This window comes from Polyodon spathula, chromosome 14 (genome assembly GCF_017654505.1).
Source record: "Polyodon spathula isolate WHYD16114869_AA chromosome 14, ASM1765450v1, whole genome shotgun sequence".
NCBI lineage: Eukaryota > Metazoa > Chordata > Actinopteri > Acipenseriformes > Polyodontidae > Polyodon > Polyodon spathula.
Window position 1 is genome coordinate 15,545,574 of NC_054547.1, and position 22,497 is coordinate 15,568,070.

Consider the following 22,497-nt stretch of genomic DNA (forward strand, 5'->3'; position numbering starts at 1 on the left):
TCTGGTTTTACACTACAGCAGCATGACTATGGATTCCAGGTTAAATTGTGTGTTATATTAAGACAAGTTAGAAAATCTAAATATTAAACATGCAGTCAACATCTAAAACTACATTCTAGTTGAGAGCAGCGGACGGATTGACATTTTAAAACAGAAATTTGAACAGGAGAGGACACACTTTTGTTATTTTTGAAAAATAAAATTAAAAGTTTGGGGTACAAGAGAAAGCTTTGATGGGCTAAATGGTCTCTCTTTTTTTCTTTAGATTTCCAGCCCAATGAAGATATGCTTGAGATTTTCAAGACTGATTTTCAGCTCAGGTTGCTGTGGGGCAGCAAAGGCGCTCAGGTAAACCAGACCGAGCGCTATGAAAAGTTCAAACTCATTTTAACCGCTTTGTCAAGGAAGCTGGAGCCTCCCGGCAGACACACTGAATTATGAGATGGCAACAAAAATAACTAGTCCCAAGACAAAACCCTCTAACGAGGTCTGAAGTATCCACCAGAGAAAGTCCGTCTGGTTGCATTTTAAAGTGACCAGGCACTACATTAATGTGCAGCTGGTGAGAAAGATAACAAGAGAGAGATACAAGGAAGACCAGTTACAAGGAAGATGGTCATGGGAGGATTGATGTCTAAATCCCAATTCTGGTCAAATTACTGGGGCTACCAAATACAGTCTGGAAGATATCACTCCTCATGTACTATAAATTGTGCATTTTTTAACCTTTCATTGACTGACTTAAGTTAGAGAAAAGGCTTTTTGTGTACCGCAATGTTTTAAACAACAAAATTGGTTTGGTTGTACACAGTGTATTATACCTGCTTAAAGGACATTTTCCATTTCCACCAGCATTTCTAATATACAAATTTGCTTAACTGCTCAGGGCATAACCGTTTTGTTGGGTAAATCTCACATTTACCAAAAGTGCACCGAGATAGAGCGCTATACCTGTTGATATTGTAAAACACTGGGAATCTCATCATAAAATTACCTTACTGGTGTGTCTGTTCATATACTGAAGTACCACATCAGTAAAAAAATGCTGGGTTGGAAGAAAATAAGGTAACTATAAAGGAGTTTTAAAATACGGCATGTGAATGCAAGATTGTGTAATATATTTTCCTGCTGCAATATCATAAACTAACATGTAAATAGAATGACATATTCATTTTATTATCTTTATATTGGTTTAAATATTGTGGAGCCTAAATGTGTAACCATGTGAACAACTAATTAAAGTACACACTGGTATTGTTAGTATGTTTTATTTTTCTGTATTAAACAAATAAACCACAAATAACATTCTTCATATGTAGTATCAGGAATACTTAAAGCATATATTAAAAAGACGATACAACAGAAGCCAAAATTACAATATGAAATCAGTTTTTATTTCAATGCAACAATTCTCAACAGAGAACAGGAATTTTAAACATAGTGCGCTTCACAATATTTAAAAAAAAAAAAAAATCAACATGTGCACAAGATTATCTAGAAAAGAAGACTATTGTGTTCAGCATGAAACTTGTTTATAACCACATTCTATTAACATCTTCCCGCTTTGTCTTTGAAAAGATTACAAGCGTTTACTATAGAACAGCAGCATGCCTCATCGCAATGAACTTGTCAAATTCTTTAAAAAAAGAACTAGGAATTATCTCCTGGTTCATTAAAAAAAGAAATACTTAAATGACAGAAAAACTTAGAGGTTGCAGGTAAGTAAAGTATACCGCAGGTATAAAACTAAACATGTCCAACGTCCCAAATACACGTCCTCAGATGTATCAGGTATTTCAAAAGTGGATACAATTTAATGAGAGTATCAACATGTAAATTTCACAGCTTATACATATTTATTAGGGCTATAAGTTAAAGAAATCTAATATGTACCATTCACAAAGAGCCACAGATTAGAACCTGCACCAGTTCTACAAACTGACACAAAATTAAAAAGAAATATGATGTTTTGCTATTTAATTAGTAACCCCATGAGTAAGAACATGTATATCCAATTACATAGATACCCTGTTAGCTATTTACCCAACACATATGCAATAATTTTAGCTGTTTTTAATGTGGTCAGTTTTCAAATTTGGTTAAACAAGATAAGTTGTTGGCAGTATCACCTAAAGAAGTCTAAAACAATGATTTCTTAGCTCAAAAAAACAAAACACACACACACACACACACACACATAATGTCCATACCAAAACAGTCAGGATGGTACTGCTTTACCATGTATATACATTTATACAAAATCCAGATTTATTTTGTTAGTGTTATATGGGCAAAAGTGCAAATAGTTATGATAAGTCAAAAACACTTAAAGACTCAACAGGTCCAAATTACGGCATTCCTAAAAACAATGTAGCTAACAATAGCCTGAACATTTAACTCTGATCTGATTAAAAACCCTACAAAATCATCACACTAGAAACACATTCAATTGAAATAAAAAGATGTTATTAACACATAAAAATCTTCAGCAATAAAATGATCCGATTTACTTTTTTTTTTTTTTTTTTTTTTTTAGTTGGCCACTCGAACGAGTTTAAGAATTAAAACGGCATTAATACAGCATTTTGCAGTGCTGAGAGAGACAACAAGGATTTCAGACAAGTCCCAGAAATAAAAGCAGCCTTTTTATCAGATTGGCAAATCAGCAGATTTAGGCACTCTTCCATTGTACAGTTGTGTTAAGGCAAAAGATTGCACAGCGAGTTGGAGTGGTGATGGTGCTTGGTCCTTTTTAATCTTGTCCAAACAAATCTCCTGATGCTGTATGCGATGCTCTGCTCATTCACGGCTGCCCTCCCCTTGTGTTGATGATGTAAACGTATTTCTTGGCATGTTGGTAAGGGGTTCCTCAAAACACTTCTTTCTTGATGATGTTTATTGCAGTCTGGCACTGAGTTTACATTTCTTGGTCATGCATTGGTGAAACGCAATGTATGTAGCAGCGCAATTCACCAGAATGAAAGTTAATGGACAAGTGAAAAAAAGGGACTGGCTGACAAACAGGATTAGATGGCAGTGAAATACCAGTTAAAATATAACGCCACGTAAACACGCTTGACTTAGAATGATGGTGCTAGACACGCAGCAGCATGTTAGGGGGCGAGCATGGAGGAGGGCGGCACAGGCACACATTCAAAGCTATAAAATGATATGCAAAAAAAATAAACAAAAAGGTTGACTTCGGTGTCAAGGCGCAGTTAGTGTACTAGATCTTCTTTTAAATTTTAATTTTATTCCCTTGCATTAAATGACCAGCACAACAGTGGCACTTTTTCAAACTGCAAAGATCAAAGATTTCTTTGGAAAGCTTTAGATTTTGAAATGATCGGCTTTCTCTTTAAAAAATTGCAGCCTGGCAAAAGTGTCCACTGGTGCTGCACACATCCGAATAACAAGAAAGATGTTCAATGAAAGCTGCCACTATGATGCTATGATGGCAGTGCTGACGTGTTAATGATAAATTGATGCCTGCATGCAAACGTGCAACCTGCTTTTATACCTCTTGGCCTCCTAATACCCACGTCCCCACCCCAGAGATAAGCAGCTGCGTGTAACCTTCCTTGAATGTCTCACCCACTGTTTCAGAAACCCACAAATCCATTCAGGAACCTGCAGTCCAAAGGGAAAGAAAGAAACACAGTTACTCTATCCCCGCCCCAAGAAGAACGAGAAGCCAATGGGTCAGCTACACCGAAGGAAGCAATAAAAAAACAAAACATGAAAGCCCATTTCCAGAAGTCAGGGAACCCACTGCCGCTAAGTACATTTCTGAACCAAAAAACAAAAATATAAAGGTAAAACTGTTTGAAGCATTATGGATATTGCCTCAGAAACAAGCTGTTTAATGTCATTGGTATAACATAAAACAGTCTTTAAATTGAACAAATATAGTCATAACATTTTACAAAGAGCATACGCTTAAGGGCAACTTAAAAAAGAACGTCAAACTCTGCGCACACCTCATGATAAAAATGTTATTGTTTCTAGTCACAGTTAATATGATCGAAAAGGTTTAGAGCAAAACAAATTAAAAAATAAAACAAACACACACAATGTCCCATTTATCAGAAAACATAGTACTGTATCAGTTGATTATTGCCAAAACAAATCCAGGTAGCCTAGGCCACCTGAAGTTCCTGATCTTTATAAAATCAGTGGCCAAAATCAAAATAGATTAAAATGTACTGCATTTATCTAAAACAAGTGTAATTCTATCGGTTTAAATAATTTAAACAGTTTTTTGTTCTTATTGTTAAAAGTTCTAAAATATCCTGGTCCCTTGTATACATATTCACAACCATTACAAGGCAACTAGAATCATGTTGAGTTCAACGCTTAATACAAACAGTTTCATGCTATGACTTTTCTTTAAGGGAGCACGTCTAAGAAACTTATTTTTTGTTTTTAAAATACCCTACGAAGCTCACATGGTGAACAAGAAAACAAGCTTAACAAACACACTAAAAAGGTGGGATTTCGTTTTGTTAAAGCAATTAGTTCAGTCTCTTCAGCATTTCGTGGAGTCTGCAGAGTTTATATGTAGGTTACCGCACCTTTGCTGTTTTTCTCAAGTGTTATATCTACATAAGAAGTTGGCACATAGCCCTCCTCGCCGCTCTGCTTTCTGGCTCGTGTCCAGCCGTCTCCTTTGTCTTCCTCAATGATGTACATTATCTCCCCTTCGACCATAGCCAGAGTGCCTTCGTTCTGACCTGCAAAAAACAACAATCCTGTTTTCCTGCAAGTTTATTTAGATTTACAACATTGTTTTAGCAAAATAGGATTTTTTAAATCAACTGTTGGTGTGTTTGGTTTCTTTTTTGTGGTTGTTCCACTTCAATAAAAGAGGTGGTCAGATGGGTGGGTGACGGTTATAACTATCTCTACAGCAACAGGTGTGATATATAGCTCTTGCCATACTCATAAAAAAGCTACCATGTGTTTATTTTTATTTTTTTTGCAACTAATCCATTTACAGTCTCCAATCTATACACCGATAAAGGCATTAGCTGAAACATTTATCTGCTCGAGTTCTCATGCTTTGCCCTATATTGTTGATTGAGCGTGTTAAAGTTATCCATGACTTATTTATTTACAACTGCTGATCATTCAAAAAACAAAACTGAAAAATCTGAATTCCCTTTCACCACGGATATGTTCTATAGTGCCCGGCTGGCTACATGCCTGAATAATTAGAGGTACACAATTAGAATATCCTCTGTCTGTTTTGGAACTTGACCACCTGCAATGAAAATATTGAAATAGGACACCCTACATGGGAGAATTGCAATGAGATTTTCCTTTTAAAAAGTTTGTCAAGAGTTGGTTGGAAAGTTGGTTGCCTCAATGTACTGACAACATCATGAAGTCTGTGACACAGGCTTGTTCTATACTATTTATGGCAAGAGTGTCTTGATAGCTGGCAGAAGAGGTAAGAGGCTTATGTGAAAACACAAATTTGTAGAGCTGGGCCTTTATTTCATATTTCATGCCAATGACACTGGGGAAGGCAGTGAGGGTAAAAACACACACTTAGGTCAGCAACATACTGTATATACTGCCCATCAAGGATATATGCACACGCATACACATCGTAGGTTTTATTATCACAAAATGTGCACCCTCATGTCCTAGCATTTAGAAAATTATAATAAATGTCTATGCATAGTTTCAACCAAACTGGACAAGATATAGCCTTCAATATATCGTCCAGCCAAGTTACAGAAATGAGAAATAGATACTGGGTTCTATTCAGTTTATCTAAACAGAGGCAGATCTTCATACTGACACTTTTAGACAGCAGTAATGAGGGTCATTTTAGTGTATTTCTCTGCCTAAAAATATGTTGTACCATTTTAACGATTTAAATATAGTGAAAGCCTATGTTGGCCCAATGAATCAGAGGTCAAAAGCTGGTCAACATAACCTGGATCCTGATACCCTCAGATGGTAGGTGAGATCCACATTGAGGATGAGAAATGCATACATTTAAAAAGTACCTTGGAGAAGTCAAATGTAATGAATTTCATTTCCTACCATCAAATGAATAGATTGCTTTGCAGTGACCAACTACAGGCAGTGGGTCATCGTCATCAAATTCGTCATCAAACTCATGAGGGTCCGGCTGAGGGGGTCCCCTGTTCTCTTGGGGAGCATCCTCGTTGTAGCTGCCTTCGGGACTGCAGCACAGACAAACCCACAAGCATTACTGACATTATCAATGCACAGGGAAAGAAAGTAAGGGCTGGGTTCGGTCTTCAAGAAAAGCCAGTCCTAAATACTGTCTAAATACTGTACTGATGCTTTTTTTTTTTTTTTTTTTTTTTTTTTTTTTTTAATTTAATAGTTGCCAATTGTTTTTATCATTTTCTCCCAAATTTGGAATTTGGAATAGCCAATTATTTCTAGGCTCAGCTCACCGCTACCACCCCTGCGGTAGCAGCAAAGTCGAACACACACTGACCTCCAAAGCGTGTGCCGTCAGCCAACGGCTTCTTTTAAACACTGCAGGCCCTCCATGCAGCAACCTCAGAGATACAGCGTCAGAGGATAACGCAGCTCTGGGCAGCTTACAGGCAAGCCGACCTAAGCCCGCCCCCTGGGAGTGTGGAATAGCCTGGACTCGAACCAGCAACGTCCAGGCTATAGGGCGCGTCCTGCACTCCATGCGGAGTATCTTCACCGGATGTGCCACTCGGGAGCCCTTAAAGATGCTTTTAAATGATTCTACAGTTAGGGTTCTAAGGTTGTAGTATTGTCCCATATTCAAAACAGCATGTTTAATCCTTACATTCATTTAAACTTGACTCACAATCCAATTTAGGACAGTTTATTAACTGATCTTCTACTCTTTGTTATGTTTAAGATGAAAATATTTATATTTCAGTGTAAAAATTCCTACATATGTATGTTTTTAAATATAATTTTGCAGACTCACGCACACACACACAGAGTATATTATACACATTATATGTGTGCCTTCATTGCTGAATTGGCCAGCAATCATTTCCATGAATATTTAGAAGATAAACTATATTGGTGTTTAAATATAGGAACACTAAAGGAGTTTCCATGGTTACAATCCAGTGATCAGTGTGAATCAGTAATACAGCTTGCAGAATCAGAGTCAAATCAAGAAAGAAGTCGTCGATATATCTGAATGTCTTTAATACTACTTTAATAGAGCAATCTTAATCCCATGGTAGATTCCCTCTAAAAACTAACTGCGATTCAGCCCAAAATGTTATCTATAAAAAAACATTAAACACATTAAAACAAAAAACAAAAAAGTCTGCATAGACAAAAACATGTGTTTAGTGTATACACTATCACTACCCAGCTGTAGATAACTGACCGGCTCAGGACACCCAAGACCCATTGCAGTCAATTGTCTAGCTGCTGTGTCGGACATTAATGTTACAAAATATATCAGTGCAACACCTACAGTAGGTTCTAATATGAAAGGCAGGTATTGCACTTGCTTACTGTGCTGTCCTTACCTCTCTCTTCCATGTGGTGTGTGGTGATGGTGATTAATGTCTGCACTGGCTCGCCGGTCTCCTCTGATTCCTGGTTTTCCTTCAACTTCAGTGAGCCATGCCTGCAATGAGCACAGCCATGGAAATCACACCTTTACAACTTATGTGCAATCTGCAAACCCGTTACCTAAGGGAATCGTTTTGAAAGCTATTTTAAAAAAGTGTTATACTGTAACCATAATGCCATCTTTCTAAACCAGTACTTTACAATCTTACTATTGTTAAAGTGAAGATTTTTTTTTTGCTGTTAAGCAAGTCTGACATATGGGCATAAGCTCCACCTGACTTAGATGGTAACCCTAATTAGTTGTATTATTTTTCAGAATAAAACACATATTTTAAATAAGTGCATTCAAAGAAACAACACAAATATCATTCAGCAATCATGCATGATTGAATTCTAAATTGAGAGGAACGGTATTTCCTCACGACAAGTTACATCGTGTAACAAATTTAACCGTGTATTTACAGTATAATCGTAAATCTCAAAAAACTACTCACTTCTAAATCTTTTTGTCATTATCAAATATAAATAAACACTGCTATTTAATACTGTATGAAATTAAAATAAATACTCAACAGTTCTTGTTCAATTGCTGATTTTTGTACATAAAGGTCATCATGCTTTCATATATTTTTATTTTAGAATTAAAAAATATATTGTAACGACCGGGACAATTGCTCTGTTGCAGGACTTGTTGTCTGTTTAGTTTGTCTCATCTGTCTTTTATGTCACATATGGATTGTAAGGGGATAGGGTCATGCTGTTACTTAGCATGGGAGTGAGTAAGTGAGTGGGGAGAATGTGTGTTGCTGTTTTTGGGGGTTTCAGAGCATGAATGTGACTGGTTGATGAGCCAGACAATGACAGGAAACAATCAGAGATTATATATTAAGGGGGTGCATGAGCCTGGGGCCTGAAGACAGTCCAGTGCTGAACTTGAAAGAGAAACTGTGGGTGCGACCGAGTGAGAGTGTGAGCTGTGACCAGAGAGTGAGAGTGCCAAGACAATAATGATCACCAACAATACATTTGGGATATGCCTGCTACAGGTCAGGTATTTGCTGAGCATTTTATGTCAGAGCTGCCGATAGGCCCCTCCCTGGAGTGACGTCCTTGGTCCCGCCTCCTGAGGAATCAAAAAGTCACTCCAAGGAGCTCACTTCCTCTTTTGCATCAAACCAGCGAAAGCGACTGATGTGACCTCGCAGGCTGGTGGTCGTCTTCTCTTTCAGGGAACCAGGGTTGCATCCATAACCTAATGTTCCCTTTCAATTCGAAGACGACCATCAACAATACTTTTCAGAAAAGTATACCAAAGCCGTCGCGAGGGAGTGTAAGTGGAGACAGCAGGCGAAGCACGTCTCAAGACTGCAAAATAGGATGACCAGATAGCAAGAGTGAAAAATCGGGACACGTTGGTGGGGGGAGGAAAGAAACCTTGTTTAAATGAACTACTGCACAACGCAAGTGTTGCAAACTACGTACTTTCTTCTGTAGATAGGCTCTTTCATTCCTTCTTGTGTGCATTGCACTTGGGCAAAAACAAAAACGTAGATAAATATAATTTATAATTTAGTAACTCTTGGTTACTGTTCAGATGACAACAGTGTTTTAAGCAGCCTATCAGTCTGCACTGTTTTTTCCTGTGACCTGCTGTACCGTACGTAGCAGGTGGGACAGGCAGTGTTGCACTGTTTTGAACTAGGTTGATAAAATCTAGTTTTTAGCACTGGACATAAAATACCAAAAATCGACAAAGCAAAACAAGCAAAGTATATTTCTTCTGAGGATTGTGTCAAGACATTTCCCAAACAAGACAGCATGCAGATGGGAGGTAATTGTGTTGCACATCTTGTGACAAAGAAAATACGCTCGATCGCAATTTAGCTTCAGAATCACACATTAAAACAAAAGGCTACTACAGAGGCTGCTGAACAGAATGCAAAACAAACAGTTTTCAGAAAACAAACTGGAAAGTCAGCGCAGACAAAAAAAAGTATTCCTGTGTTGGTTGTACCCAAGTTAAATCAGCAGTACAGCTACAATCAAGCACAGCTACCTCAGTTCAAACAACTTGCTGTTTAGTTTTTAAACACAGTTAGAATTTTAGACCCAAATAAGCACGTTTTCTTGTTTTGACTCGGTACTGATAAAATAAATTCCTGGATGGGACAAATAACATGACAAGAAAGTGCTGCATATATGGACGTTATTAAAGAGTGCCAGATACCTCTGTGTAACTGAGTTTAGGGACTGTTTCTAACTGATTTCCACATTTGTATAACTTGGCAAAACTTTGCCTTACACTTCCAAGCAATTTCGTGGTTGCAGACGTGCAATGTATGGGCAAATCCACACCAGCCATAGAATGTCGACAGCAACTGTTGGGAGATGTTACATGCTTGCCTTTTAACAAATGACAGCACTCTGTTTTAGTAAGGAAGCAAGTACCACTATTTTTAGGCTTTTATAGTTCTATGACATATTATCTAGGTGTACTTAATGTTTAAACAAATCCGCGAAATGTCCATGAAATCCTAATTATAACCCTAATCCTAACTGGATGACTTGGCCATGCGCATGACATCATTTTTGCAGATGACATAACTGATTAATTCCTTGCAGCGCATGCTGAAATTCGTTTTCTCTTATTTTTACTTTTGAGCATCGATTACTTGCGCAAGCTTCAATTCACAGTAGCAACAAAATAAACAAATAAATAATAATAATATAATAATAATAATAATAATAATAATAATAATAATAATGTCCCACTGGCGTGATGCTTCACATCCAACTTGTCACAGTGTGATGCTGCGCTCTTTTTTTTTTTACACAATTTACAAAATGGGATTGAATCCAGTTTATTTTTTCCCCACTGCGTTCGGTACATGCACTGTGCATTTTGCTTTTTAGTGACAGGCTGTCAACACCAGCCCCCATGACACTTCACCAGTAAAGCCAGATGCACCAAGTAAAACACATGACGCATACCGCATCGTAATTGCAGGTTAACGTTGTTGGATAACCACACTGATGCAATGCAAACAACTCACTCAAACAACACTAAACCCTAAACCAGTATGCTGTTGCACCGTGAGACAGTACAGCAGCTACATATCCGAAATTTCCCAACGCCTGGGTTTTCAACATTTACTCTAAAAATCGGGACAAATGGCGTCCCGACAGTACTGCGATCAGAACGTGGGACAAAGCCCCTAATATCGGGACGTCTGGTCAACCTCCCGCAAAACCACAGTTAGCGGTGCGAGCGTGAAACCTCAAGGACCCTTGTCCCTAATCAAAGCATACAGGGATCTACCACATTAAGTCGGCAGAACCTGGTGAAAGAATGTGGGGTAGCCCAGCTAGCCGCAACACATACTTCAGTCAACGAGGCTCCTCTAAAGAGGGCCCATGATGTAGCCACTCCTTTGGTAGAGTGCGCGGCCACAAGGCTGGGAGCAACGGTATTGGCGGGAATGCATACAAGAGCAACCTGGGCCACTTGTTGGCTGGGGCGTCGACGCCTAGTGGACTGCCGCAGCAGTGGATGGAGAACCACAGAAGAGATCGACTCTGCCCATCCCGAAACGTTCCCAAATGTGCTCTACCACCTGAGGGTGGAGTCGCCATTCTGATGGGTGAGGACCCTCCCTTGAGAGGAGGTCCACTGACCGATTCACCATTCTGGCAAGATGAACAGCCCGGAGGGATAACAGGTTCTGTTGCACCCAACTTGTAATCTGAAGGCTATGTGATGCAACCCCAGGGACTTAAGTTCTCCTTGGCGGTTGACATACGTCATTACTAACATGTTGTCCGTCCAGACAAGGACATGTCTCCCTTGGAGCACTGGGAGAAAAAAGCTGGAGAACAAGGTGAATCGCTCGCAATTCCAGCACATTTACATCCAAGGATGTCCAACGGTCCGACCAGGGCCTGCGGGCTCCTCTGCCGGCTCAGACTTTGCACTGGAATTAATGCCTTTGGCATCGTTGGGGTTGAGACCCAGCCTCAACAGATGCTCCGTCATGAACGCCGCGTGGGCCACTGCTCCTTCCTGCGACTGAAAACAGATCAACAAGTCATCCAAGTAGTTCAACACTGATCCCTTGCAGCCGCAAGGCGGCCAGGATGGCATCCACCCGCTTTGAAAACATGGGGGGGGGGGGGGGGGGGGCTAAGGAGAGGCCGAATGGCAGCATGAAAAACTCAAAGACGCTTCTCTGAAAAGCGAAGCAGAGATATTTCCTGCACGTGGGACGAATAGGTACGTGAAAACATGCATCCTTTAAGTCCACGGTAGTAAACCAGTTGCCTGGACAGGCAGACTGGAGAATCTAACGGTATGTGACCATTTGGAACTTCCTCTCCCTCAAGAACCCGTTGAGGTGTCTCAGGTCTAGGATGAGACGAAGGCTGCCATGCTGCTTTGGCACCAAAAATATCTTGAGTAGAACCCCTCCTCTTGGGAGGTGGGTTCTATGAGGCGGAGAGCTTGTTTGGGAAGTATGGGAGAGAACTAATTCTCCTCAATCTGCTGCCTTTGACACTGTCAATCACTCACTATTCTCCTATCCTCTCTCGCTGACCATACAAAGAATCAGACCCTTCCTCACCACCTACTCCACACAACTCCTTGTCCCATGCCCTGGAACTCTCCCGTCTAGACTACTGCAAGTCCCTCCTGACCGACCTCCCTGCGTCTGCCACCCGTCCGCTCCAGCTCATCTAGAACTCTGCTGTTCGCCTAGTGTTCTCTCTGCCTCGCTTCTCCCACGTTACTCCACTGCTCTGCTCTCTCCACTGGCTCCCGATCACCGCTCATATCCAGTTCAAGACTCTTGTATTCGCCTACCAATTCCTAGACCAGACTGCACCCAGCTATTTCCAGACCCTCATCTCTACCTACACCCCCACCCAACCTCTCCACTCCACCTGCACTAGAAGACTGGCTGTACCTCCTCTACGCTCCCCTGCCTCCAGAGCCCACTCCTTCTCAACACTCGCCCTGCAGTGGTGGAATGACCTTCCTATAGATGTCAGGACTGCCTAGTCCCTGACCACCTTTTGGCACCTCCTCAAGACAAACCTCTTCAGACACAACCTGTAAAACTCAACTCTTCCCTTCTGGACAAAATAGCACTCTTCCTTTAATGCACTTTAACTTGCACTTATCTGCTACCTATTTTACTGTATTTAATCCTGAACTTAACCTATAGTACTTGCATCTCACTTGCACTCGTATCAAACCCAGATATAACTATCAACACTTATCTGCTCCTGAACTGCCCCGATATGCAATTGTACTGCGTTTTGTATTTGCTCTTATCAGGACTGAAGTCACTGTGTTTTGTATCTTGCTCTTACTTTTACTGTAATTATTGATATGTATTTTTTTGTATACAACTGTAAGTCACCCAGGGTAGGGGCATCTGCTAAGAAATGATTATTACCAATTACAACAACACAGTGCAGTTACTTCTTGCTTGAGCACTGAGACCTAGAGAGGGTCGCTCAAGATGTAACTGATCCCTCGAAAGGGAGAAGGACCTGCATGGCACAAAAGTGTGGAACCAGTGAGCACCCAATTGTCTGAGGTGTAAGTGCGGCAATATTGTAGCTGGTGTTGTGTGAAGGGTTGGGTCTGAGGCAGCAAGCCTTCCGGGGTGGTCCGGGTTTCTCCTGTCTCATTCTCTCCCATACCAAAGTACGGGAAGGGAGCATTAAGGCATTAAGGCTCCGGCCCAGGGCTTGCCCTTGGAATCTGGAGATCTGGAGCAGTGTGCTTGAAACCAAGCGCAGCTCTGAAACCACCGGTTTAGGGAGGGGCACCGATTGCAGTATGCCATCTAAGTACGGCGTCAAGAGGCCCTTCCTGCACCTCTGATGCATAGGCCTTTAAGTGGGTCTCCGTTACCCTGTATTGATGATTGGGACATGCAGGGTCTTTAGGTAAACCCCCTATTGGAAGGGCTAGCATCAGGGCCATAATGGTCAAGTCCACTTGTGGGATTCCATAAAACCCAGCGCCCATTTTAGTACACTCGGCACCAAGGACGGGTGGTTCCAAGTGGACTGTACTTCTTCCAAGAAGTCAGGGAACACTGGGAAAGGCTGGGGGCGGGGATTGGGAGCTTGTACATTAAAGACTGATCGACACGGTTCGGGCGCTGCCGTCCAAGGTACACAAAGGAATTTGGAGGCCTCTTCCATAAATGCCAGGATCAAGCTTAGGAGAAGGGAAAGCTCAGTGTCTGAGGTTATCTTGGAGTTGGGACCCGCCCCAAACGTCAGGTCCTGTCGTGTGATTGAAATCACGTCCTGATCCTCCTCAGCCATAGTGACGTCTGGCTCTGAAATATCCTGGGTGACCACCGGTGACGGCGGGGTCAGCTCCAGGGCAGGTGTTATAAGCGGAGCAGGGGTTTGAACCTGCTGCCTGGCCAAATACTCTAGGGCTTGGGCCATTTGTTCTTTGAGTTCGAGATGTCCTGTGCCTGTCTCGAGTATTTGGCCCACTTAGCACTCCGTGCAGAAGACTGTGGAAGGCACCAGCTGAGTGCAGTGCCTTCCACAGAGCATCTGAAGCACTGAGTGCAACAACGGGGCACCAGGAACGCCAAAGCACCGAGGGCACTGAGATGTCAGGGGCACCGAAACACCAAGGACATCACACAGGTTTTTTTTTTTTTCTGCTGCAAAATAGCAGGATTAAAGCAGTCTACAACTGCAAAGCGATGCAGGCTGGTGAAAAAAAGAAAAGGTTCAATGAAGCGCAGTTGCGCAACGTTTCTAGCTCAGTTCACAGAAGCAGAGTTTCTGAAAACTCCAGAAAACCTGAGGGACAGCTCTTTCATACAGACTCAATTGCAGCAATTGGACAGGTTGACAAAAACTTTGACATTTCAATGCTTTTTCACTACCTATTTGCATAGGTAAGTTTGAAACCTATTAAAAAACTAACAAACAAACAAAAAATAAAATCATATCTTGAAACTTTGAATGCTGTGAACTTTTTATCAGATTATAATATTGAAACTTTGCGTTAAAATGCTTTTGCGAAAACCCCCCCCCCCCTTCCCCCTCAAGCACACACACACACACACACACACACACACACACACACACACACACACACACACACACACTATATATACACATCCATTAAGTGAAAAAATAAGTGATAACTTTTACAGTTGTGCCTATTTGCTTGGTGCTGGCCAAGGTTGTCCCAATTGTTTCTTGAAACTTGGCTCGAGTTTCTGATATCTCCACTTTAAATGGCTGGGCACTTTTGATAACTTGGCATTTTTTCACATTTCCAATGTGTTTTTGTTTCAAATTCAATTCAATGTATTAAAATATTTGCACAGTACATCCACAAGGTGGCGCTGGCACTACAGTGACCACATCGGTTAACAACGTTTCAGTGTTTCAATTCTTTTCAATCTGTTAAATTCAAGACAAACGTGACAAATTAAAATTATTTCCTACCAGACGATTTTCTGTTTTACTGACAATCCACTCGATATAAAGCCTTTACTGAGTTAATTAAAGCAGTTTGTTATGAATGATAAAACACTGATTTTCACAAAAGTTGATAAGGAAGCCAACACTAGTCTGTAACAGATTTATCACCCAAATAACTGCTTTGAGAAGAATGGGGTGCATAGTGTATGCGCTTCACCAGTTTCAGTCACATTGATTACAAGTAGGAAACAAATGGTTAGATCTGTAATTACTGTATTCATTTCTTCCTTCACACAAAACTTCTTACAAATCACCAATTATCCATTTATCATCCATTCTTTACATGCTGGGTTTGTTACCTCGTTCTTATGGATCTCCACGCGGAGACGGTCCATGTTGCTCATCGTTTCTGCAATTTTCGGTTGTAAACTTCCTGGGTCACCCATCTGTGGATTCTTTTCATAGACGTCTTTCATTTTGTTCAGCGCATCTCTATAACAAACAAATACAAGCGATAAACTTAGGTTTGAATGAAGTGCAAAGATTCTCCCCCAATTTTATCTGAAAGAGTTATAACAATATGTATGTTGTACAAAAACAACTGGTTTCCACCTGCACCCACTACGTTAAACGGAGCAAACTTCACATTACTTCAAAATCAGTGTGTCTGTTGCATTTGAGCAAGCAAGCTGGGTGTTTAATTAGCTGCTGGGGATACAAACAGGTTTATCGCAATAGTGGACTCTGCTTTTAAAACAAAAATTTTGTTGAAAGTATATTTCAAATTCTGATTAGGTGCTTTTGCTGTACTGAGACATTTAAACATAATTTCATTCCTCTTTCGAAACATTAATAATGCTGCATGTTTTTGCTTGGTCCACTGGGCACTGTAATGAATGTGGACTTAAATGTGCAGCAATACAGGCAAAAACAAGATATTTAATGAGATACTCAATAAAGAACAAACATAACTTCAATATTAGAGTTTTAAAAGGTTGCCACTTGAACATATTCGATATAGGAACAATTCACAAATATATTCTACAAATTGTCATTTTTACAGAGGATAGATTAGATACAGTGACAGTTCACACATGTATTCTTATCAGGACTGGATCATAAACCATCCCTTTATGAATAAGAGCGTTAAAGATCACCTCTGGTCCACTTCTTTCTGCAGTTCCCTGCTGAGCTCATCAATCCTCTGCTGAAGCTTCTTGCGTCGCTGCTCAGGAGGCAAGTGGCTATAATCTTCCACCGCTGGACCCTGAAAGAAATATTTCAAAGCAATGAGTCTTGCTTCACCACAACCATGTAACTGCAATGGAAATGCTGAAAAGAAACACTGCATCCAGGAAATCTGTTAATGCACAGTCTAATATAAGAGCTGTCACAACAAACAGAAAATTAGATTTGCAAGAGCTCAACACACTAAAGGAATGAGAATGTTGTCACACAGGTTTTAAATGCTACCTATATACACAGTTAAACATAAAAAGCATGTATTGTTTATATATATATATATACACATATATATATACACACACACATATATACACACACATATATATATATATAAACTATGGAATACAGACAGTGATCATTCGGACAACCTGGGGTGGCCTTCCATAATATTCAGTTTGTTGAGAATTTATCATTTATATCATATATACCCCTGCTTGTATTAAGAGTTTATAATGGAAGAAGAGCTGAGTGTTCAACGTTTTACTTTACAATCTTTACACAGCATGCTGTCAAAACTGCAGAGAACCAGATTTAAAAAAAAAATAAAAATACCCGTTTATGGGACCACTGCATGGTTCAAAAAAGCAATAGACAGAAAACAAGTAAGACACCAGATTCTGTTTAACTGATAGTGTTGTGATGTTTGTAGATAAAAATACACTTAAAAACACTGAGAAATCTGAAGCTACTTACTCTTTACATAATAAATACTATTTATCGTTATCTATTTTAGGATTACTTTTTTGTGGTTCATAAGGAAGTTAATTTTCACCTTGAGGACATACGCAACTTGATAGGGTAAACCATCAGTCCCTACGTAACCCAAAGCAATGAGGAATCTAAACTCAAAATTAGACAATATATCAGTCTAGGATGCTTTGTATGAAACAACCTTAAAAAAGAGGTTGTGCTGCAGCCACTTGATGGTAATGAGTAGCCAGCAGAGAGCATTTGTTTAATTATATAATGGTTATAAAGTGGCTCCCGCAGATAAGGGTACAGCCCTGTGGGAGGACAGATCCCCACCCTATAGTTTGTATCTGGTCCCCAAATATTCAAGTGTAGTAGTCCCCAGCTGGAGCAGACACTACTGGGATTAGCGTCTAGAACGTGCCAGCAACGTCTAGACGGGAACACAAGCAACGTCTGCTCTGTTTAGAGGACACCAGAAGGCAAATCATCAGCATTCATCACGAGAGTCATTCCTCTTAACTTGATTGCTTTGTGTAACAGGTTCAGTTATCTTATCAAAAATACTGACTGATGCCGTTGCAGATTAAAGGGTCACAGATCTGAAGTGTCTCACTGTGCAATTTGTCTAGAACAGCTTTATGAATATCAGTTTTGTTCATTAAAAAAACCCTTTAAATTCTTTACATTTTATTACTGTTATTGTATACACACACATTATTATATATATATATATATATATATATGTGCTTTCGACTTCAGTATATACATTTGATGATCAGTCACTGTGCACGTTATACCATGACATATTATTATAGAAAGAAAGCCTAGTAATACATGCATAAAAATGACCATTAGTTGTGCACCAATATCTTCACCCCCCATGAAACCGTGGAAAAATCTGACTGTTTGACTGCCCCAAAGTTCAAACATGCTGGAGACTTTTAGATATGCCAAATATCTGTGAGTGGTGAAACAATAACCAATGGTGATTTAAAACACAAAACAAGTTCCCTTTATGGTAAATGCTTGAAGGCAATATAAAAAAACAGGAACACTTTGCCATTTCCTCCTGTAATTGTTATATTGGAGCACTTCCATACCTCACACACAACCACCGCTACTACAGTTTATATTATTAGTTATAAATCACATTATTTCACACAGTTTGAGCAATTAAACCACACAGCTTTGTACAAACTGCACAATATGCCATCTCTTATACAATGAGACACCCTACATATTGCGTAAATTTGCAGCATGCATTTAGTCTTGTTCAGAACACAATCAAGTTGGAGAAAGAATGGAACAGTGTTATTCCAAACAGCTGCAATGTGTGTAAAGCAGTAAAGGCTTTGTTCTTGTGATTACATAAGATTTGTACTCAAAGCTGGATCACATACAAAAAAAAAAGGAATGGCAAAAAGTGAACATCAAACTGGAACAAGTTCATTACAACAGGAAGACCTCATTACATCAAGGAGAAAACAGGATTACAGGTTGCAGTTCTGTAACATGCTATTACACAAGACCTCCCTTTGGCAATTACAGTTACAAAGAAGCCATTCTGTTTTTATTGCCTGGAGAACATGTCATGATTTCAGTAATGGCATAACATCCTTTTTTGAAAGTATCAATCAATGCACATTGCACTGCCTCTTTGATCTATCTCAATTTTCCATTAGGAAAATTACAATTCTGCAGTCGTTTGCCATAAAAAAAAATGGTTATGAATGACATTCCATTAAGTAAATGTACACACTTGTGCCATTAGTTACAGTGTGTGTTTGCTAAAATTGAAATACAAAACTTTTTTTTTACCAGTAACTTTCTGTAAAGTTGCTAGTTCACAATATAACAATTTTATTAATTAAATACAATTATTCTGTAATTTTACAGATTTCTTTTAAAAACGGTCATTCCCCAGTATCTGTTTGTGCACAACAGTGTACTGCTATACAACTCCACTCCAAAATGTGTACGAAAAGTTTAAGGAGTGGCTGGCCCACAGCTGTACACGTTATAATCAGAACATCGTTTTGGACAGGTACAGCAGAATACCAAAGTTACATACACATCAGGAACAGAGGATGTTCATAAGACTGTCTGTAACTCTGAAATTTGTATTATGCACATGTATTGTATTAATACAAGGTTAATATCTTTAACACAAGGATTAACTAAGAACAAAATAAGCCAGGAAATCTGCGTTCAACTGATAGAATCCACAGCTTTGGATTTTCATAAGTTTTACAGCAGCCAGGAATCTTGTTTCCATTTTCAAGTGCTGTGTTCAGTTAGTAAGTGTGATGTTTGCAATTTCTAGATTCTACTGTAATTTTTAAATACAATGTAATTTTTAATACGTTTGAGGTTTTCCCTCAAACCTTTGAGAGTATCTAGTCACTGTAAGGATCACCACAGCAAACGCACAAACTGCATGCTTGAAGTACCTTACCCCTCTTTTAAGATCCCTGAAAGATGGGATCCTGGGTTTTACTGTCTTAATTTCACACAGGCAGTAAGCTATAGGATTACTGGAGAATTTGGGAGACTGTCACTAAAAGTGAAGGATTGAGAGGAATGGGTGGGGGAGCAGGGGGGAGACAGGGAAGAGGGGGACGACAGAAACAAATCAAATAAGCTCCTTGACAAAAAAAACAATTAACAAAACGAAGGTTAAATAAAAAAAAATTAAAAAATCTGAATTCAAGCATGTATGTATGGTATTACCAAAACACACAATACACAATGTAATTTACTGTACACCTTACAAATATTAGTATTCATAAACTGTGTGTAAATAATACTAGACAGAAAAATTGTGTTTAAGAACCAGGCTAACATTGAACTAAAAACAGGTAGAAGTATTTTGCCTCTTCCATTAACATATCACTCTGTTCACAGGGACAATCTGAGGCTGAAACCACAAAACTCAATAGATAGAATTAATCTGTATCTTGGTAGTTTTTTTAAAACCAAAAAAAAAAAAAAAAAAAAAAACACACCCCACCACCAGTAGAAACTGGAAGTCTCCATGCGTTATCAATGAAATCAACTGCTCCCATGGAAAAACACCAACAGTTTGTTTTATTTACATTAAAAAATTGAGCTCCTTCATTGTCCAGACATACAGTTCTACATGTGTGCTATGATACTGCTAGAATGGATCCCTGTTCCCACAATTCTACCAGTCCTGTCAAACTGTATGGTGGCACAGAACTTGATAGGCAAAGCTAAGATACAAATGCCAGTGTTAATTTATAAGCATCATTCTAGAAGTTCTTCTTTGACAAAAATACTGTTGAATCTTCATGCAGCATCCTTTAAACTGCAACTAGTAACCCTGCTCTATCTACTGCTCTTACTAGTGCATTTGTCTTGTATTTAGATATTGTAAAGGGGGTCAATAAATTATCCCTATGGAAAAACACCAGCAGGATTATAACAGTTAATGAGGGAGCAAACCATTGTATGAAAACACCACAAATACCACACTGCTGAGAAACTGCTGTATCCTGGTACCTTTGCTGTAGGACACACAGACTGATTGCAGCTTGCTCATTGGAGTTTGAACTACAACACAGTATTTGAGGTACCTGGCTATTTCAAACTGAAGTATAAAATGCAATAAAAATATTCAAGATATCAAAAAACAAGATATTCATGAGAAATGTGAAGGAATGATAACATAGCTAGTAAAAGTGTGGCAGTATTTAGACTGGCTTCTGTTTCAAATATTTTAAGACAGCTGTGATGTGCAATTACAAAGCACGTGAATAATCTAAAACATCAATACAAGGATGTGCAAATCAAGCAATATTGTGTTTATCCATCACATCTTTAAGATTAAATAATACCTACATTAATATGGGAATCGTACAAATAATCAATACCCCTACCTTCGGTTTCTTTCCAAACAGCCACAGCTTGCCCTTGGTTTTCCCAACGGTGTGTTTGGGGTCAGCCCTGGTGGAGTCTGTCTTGGGTGTGCTTATGGTACCTTCAGAACTCGTCCTGTAAATATTCTGACTGAAGTCCTCGAATGGGAAGTCTACTGGAGGTTCAAACCCAGATTTAAAGGATTCTACCACAATCTGTGAATCCTGGTGGAAATATAATAAAGGAACAAATACTGTGGTTAAAATTGAGAAGCAGGCTTTACAGGGTAAGGTGATCGAATCGACCGGTAGAGTCACTGACTTCAGTCTCCTGAGTCTGCAGGTCAAACTGTGGCACTTATACAATACATGTACTGTAAAACTGTAGACTGTAAAAAACACAAACTATTAAAACTTATTCAAACAGTACTTTGACATTTTTTTAATGACATCTACAACAAAACTAATCAGTACCAGGTTTCTACAAATTAAGCTGCTGTACAAAATCCATACTTTGAAGTTTTTCAAACAATACCTGGATATAAATAGTGTAGCCTTTTATGGCTTTATCTGAGGGTTGACCATGCAGAAAGAAACCTTGCGTGCTGCAGTCTTTGAATTATTTATTTATTTATTTTTAAATAAACACCACAATTACTAAAAAATGAATAATTTGTGCAGGAAACCAGCTAATTCACTAGTCGGTCACATCTAGAGTTCTGCAGCCTTCTCAAACATATCATAAAAACCACAACACCGGCACCCTGATGAGTCTCTGCTTGGAAAGCCCTAGGAGGGCTTGTGTCAAGACTAAGGTGTGCTTGCACTAGAGCTGTAACGGACAACAACCTGTGCCGATGTCCATCTCCTTTCTGTTGTAAGGAATTAACTAAATATAAAAGTGAAATATGAATACTGCATTACAAGAACAAATGATGTTGCTACTTTGACTGAAAAAACTTTTAAATTTGAAAAATGTGTTTCTCAAATCAAATGCAAAACCAAGTGAATCATATGTGATGTGTCATTTGGCTATTTATGGCAGGATACTGAAATTAACTAAAAAGGAAGTGCCGATGAGCTTCTTACAGCTGTAAAGGAAGTGCCAATAAGCTTCTTACAGCTGTACAGGAATTTTTAACTGTGCTACATTTGGCAGAAGGACATGCATCATGCAAGTTTTTCACATTTCAAAGAGAAAGATGAAAAGGCTTTGGACTATACTGCTCTGATCATGTACTGAGCCACTATCTTGTAAACTAAAACCTCTAGAATGTTCAGTATTGATTGACTATGCTTAAGTACCAAGGAGGGACCTTTTTTGTACACCTCAGATGTTAGATATTTTTATAGTTCTGTAATGCTTGACCAGGTTTTGCGATTCTTTGCTTTGTATTGCTAAATGGTAGCAGAGGCTGGGTACCGGAGAATGAAAGGATACTACAAAAGCAGGGATGACTGAGGTGGAACAAGGCTGGGTGCAAGAGGTTTGGTAGAGACTACAGATATTTTTGCCAGTTAATTTGACTCCTACAGTCATATGATTTTTGTGGATTACATATTTTCATGCACTATATGTGTAGGGACCCTTTACCAATTCACTGCCCTTAATAGTTTAAAACAACTAGTTAGGTAAAATATC

General features: G+C 39.3%; 2 protein-coding genes across 7 annotated transcripts in view; one reads left to right on the forward strand and one right to left on the reverse strand.

Annotated features, from left to right (window-relative positions):
• The window catches only part of LOC121327326 (breast cancer anti-estrogen resistance protein 3 homolog), an 82,109-nt gene extending 80,891 nt beyond the window's left edge, over positions 1 to 1,218 (forward strand). For 4 of the 5 annotated variants that reach the window (XM_041271284.1, XM_041271286.1, XM_041271287.1 and 1 more), the window contains one exon: positions 266 to 1,217. In XM_041271284.1, coding sequence (XP_041127218.1) covers positions 266 to 441 — 176 coding nt within the window. In that variant the 3' untranslated portion in view covers positions 442 to 1,217. Of the gene's footprint in view, positions 1 to 265 lie in introns of all 5 variants that reach the window. The other variant, XM_041271285.1, reaches the window with a different exon arrangement.
• Positions 1,219 to 2,523: 1,305 nt separating this feature from the next.
• fnbp1l (formin binding protein 1-like) overlaps positions 2,524 to 22,497 on the reverse strand; it is an 88,065-nt gene continuing 68,091 nt past the window's right edge. The window contains exons 9-15 of one of the 2 annotated variants that reach the window (XM_041271290.1): positions 20,877 to 21,080; positions 16,197 to 16,306; positions 15,399 to 15,531; positions 7,521 to 7,621; positions 6,058 to 6,200; positions 4,575 to 4,733; positions 2,524 to 3,630 (exon numbers count right to left, since the gene is read on the reverse strand). In XM_041271290.1, coding sequence (XP_041127224.1) covers positions 3,623 to 3,630; positions 4,575 to 4,733; positions 6,058 to 6,200; positions 7,521 to 7,621; positions 15,399 to 15,531; positions 16,197 to 16,306; positions 20,877 to 21,080 — 858 coding nt within the window. In that variant the 3' untranslated portion in view covers positions 2,524 to 3,622. Of the gene's footprint in view, positions 3,631 to 4,344; positions 4,734 to 6,057; positions 6,201 to 7,520; positions 7,622 to 15,398; positions 15,532 to 16,196; positions 16,307 to 20,876; positions 21,081 to 22,497 lie in introns of those variants that run through there. The other variant, XM_041271289.1, reaches the window with a different exon arrangement.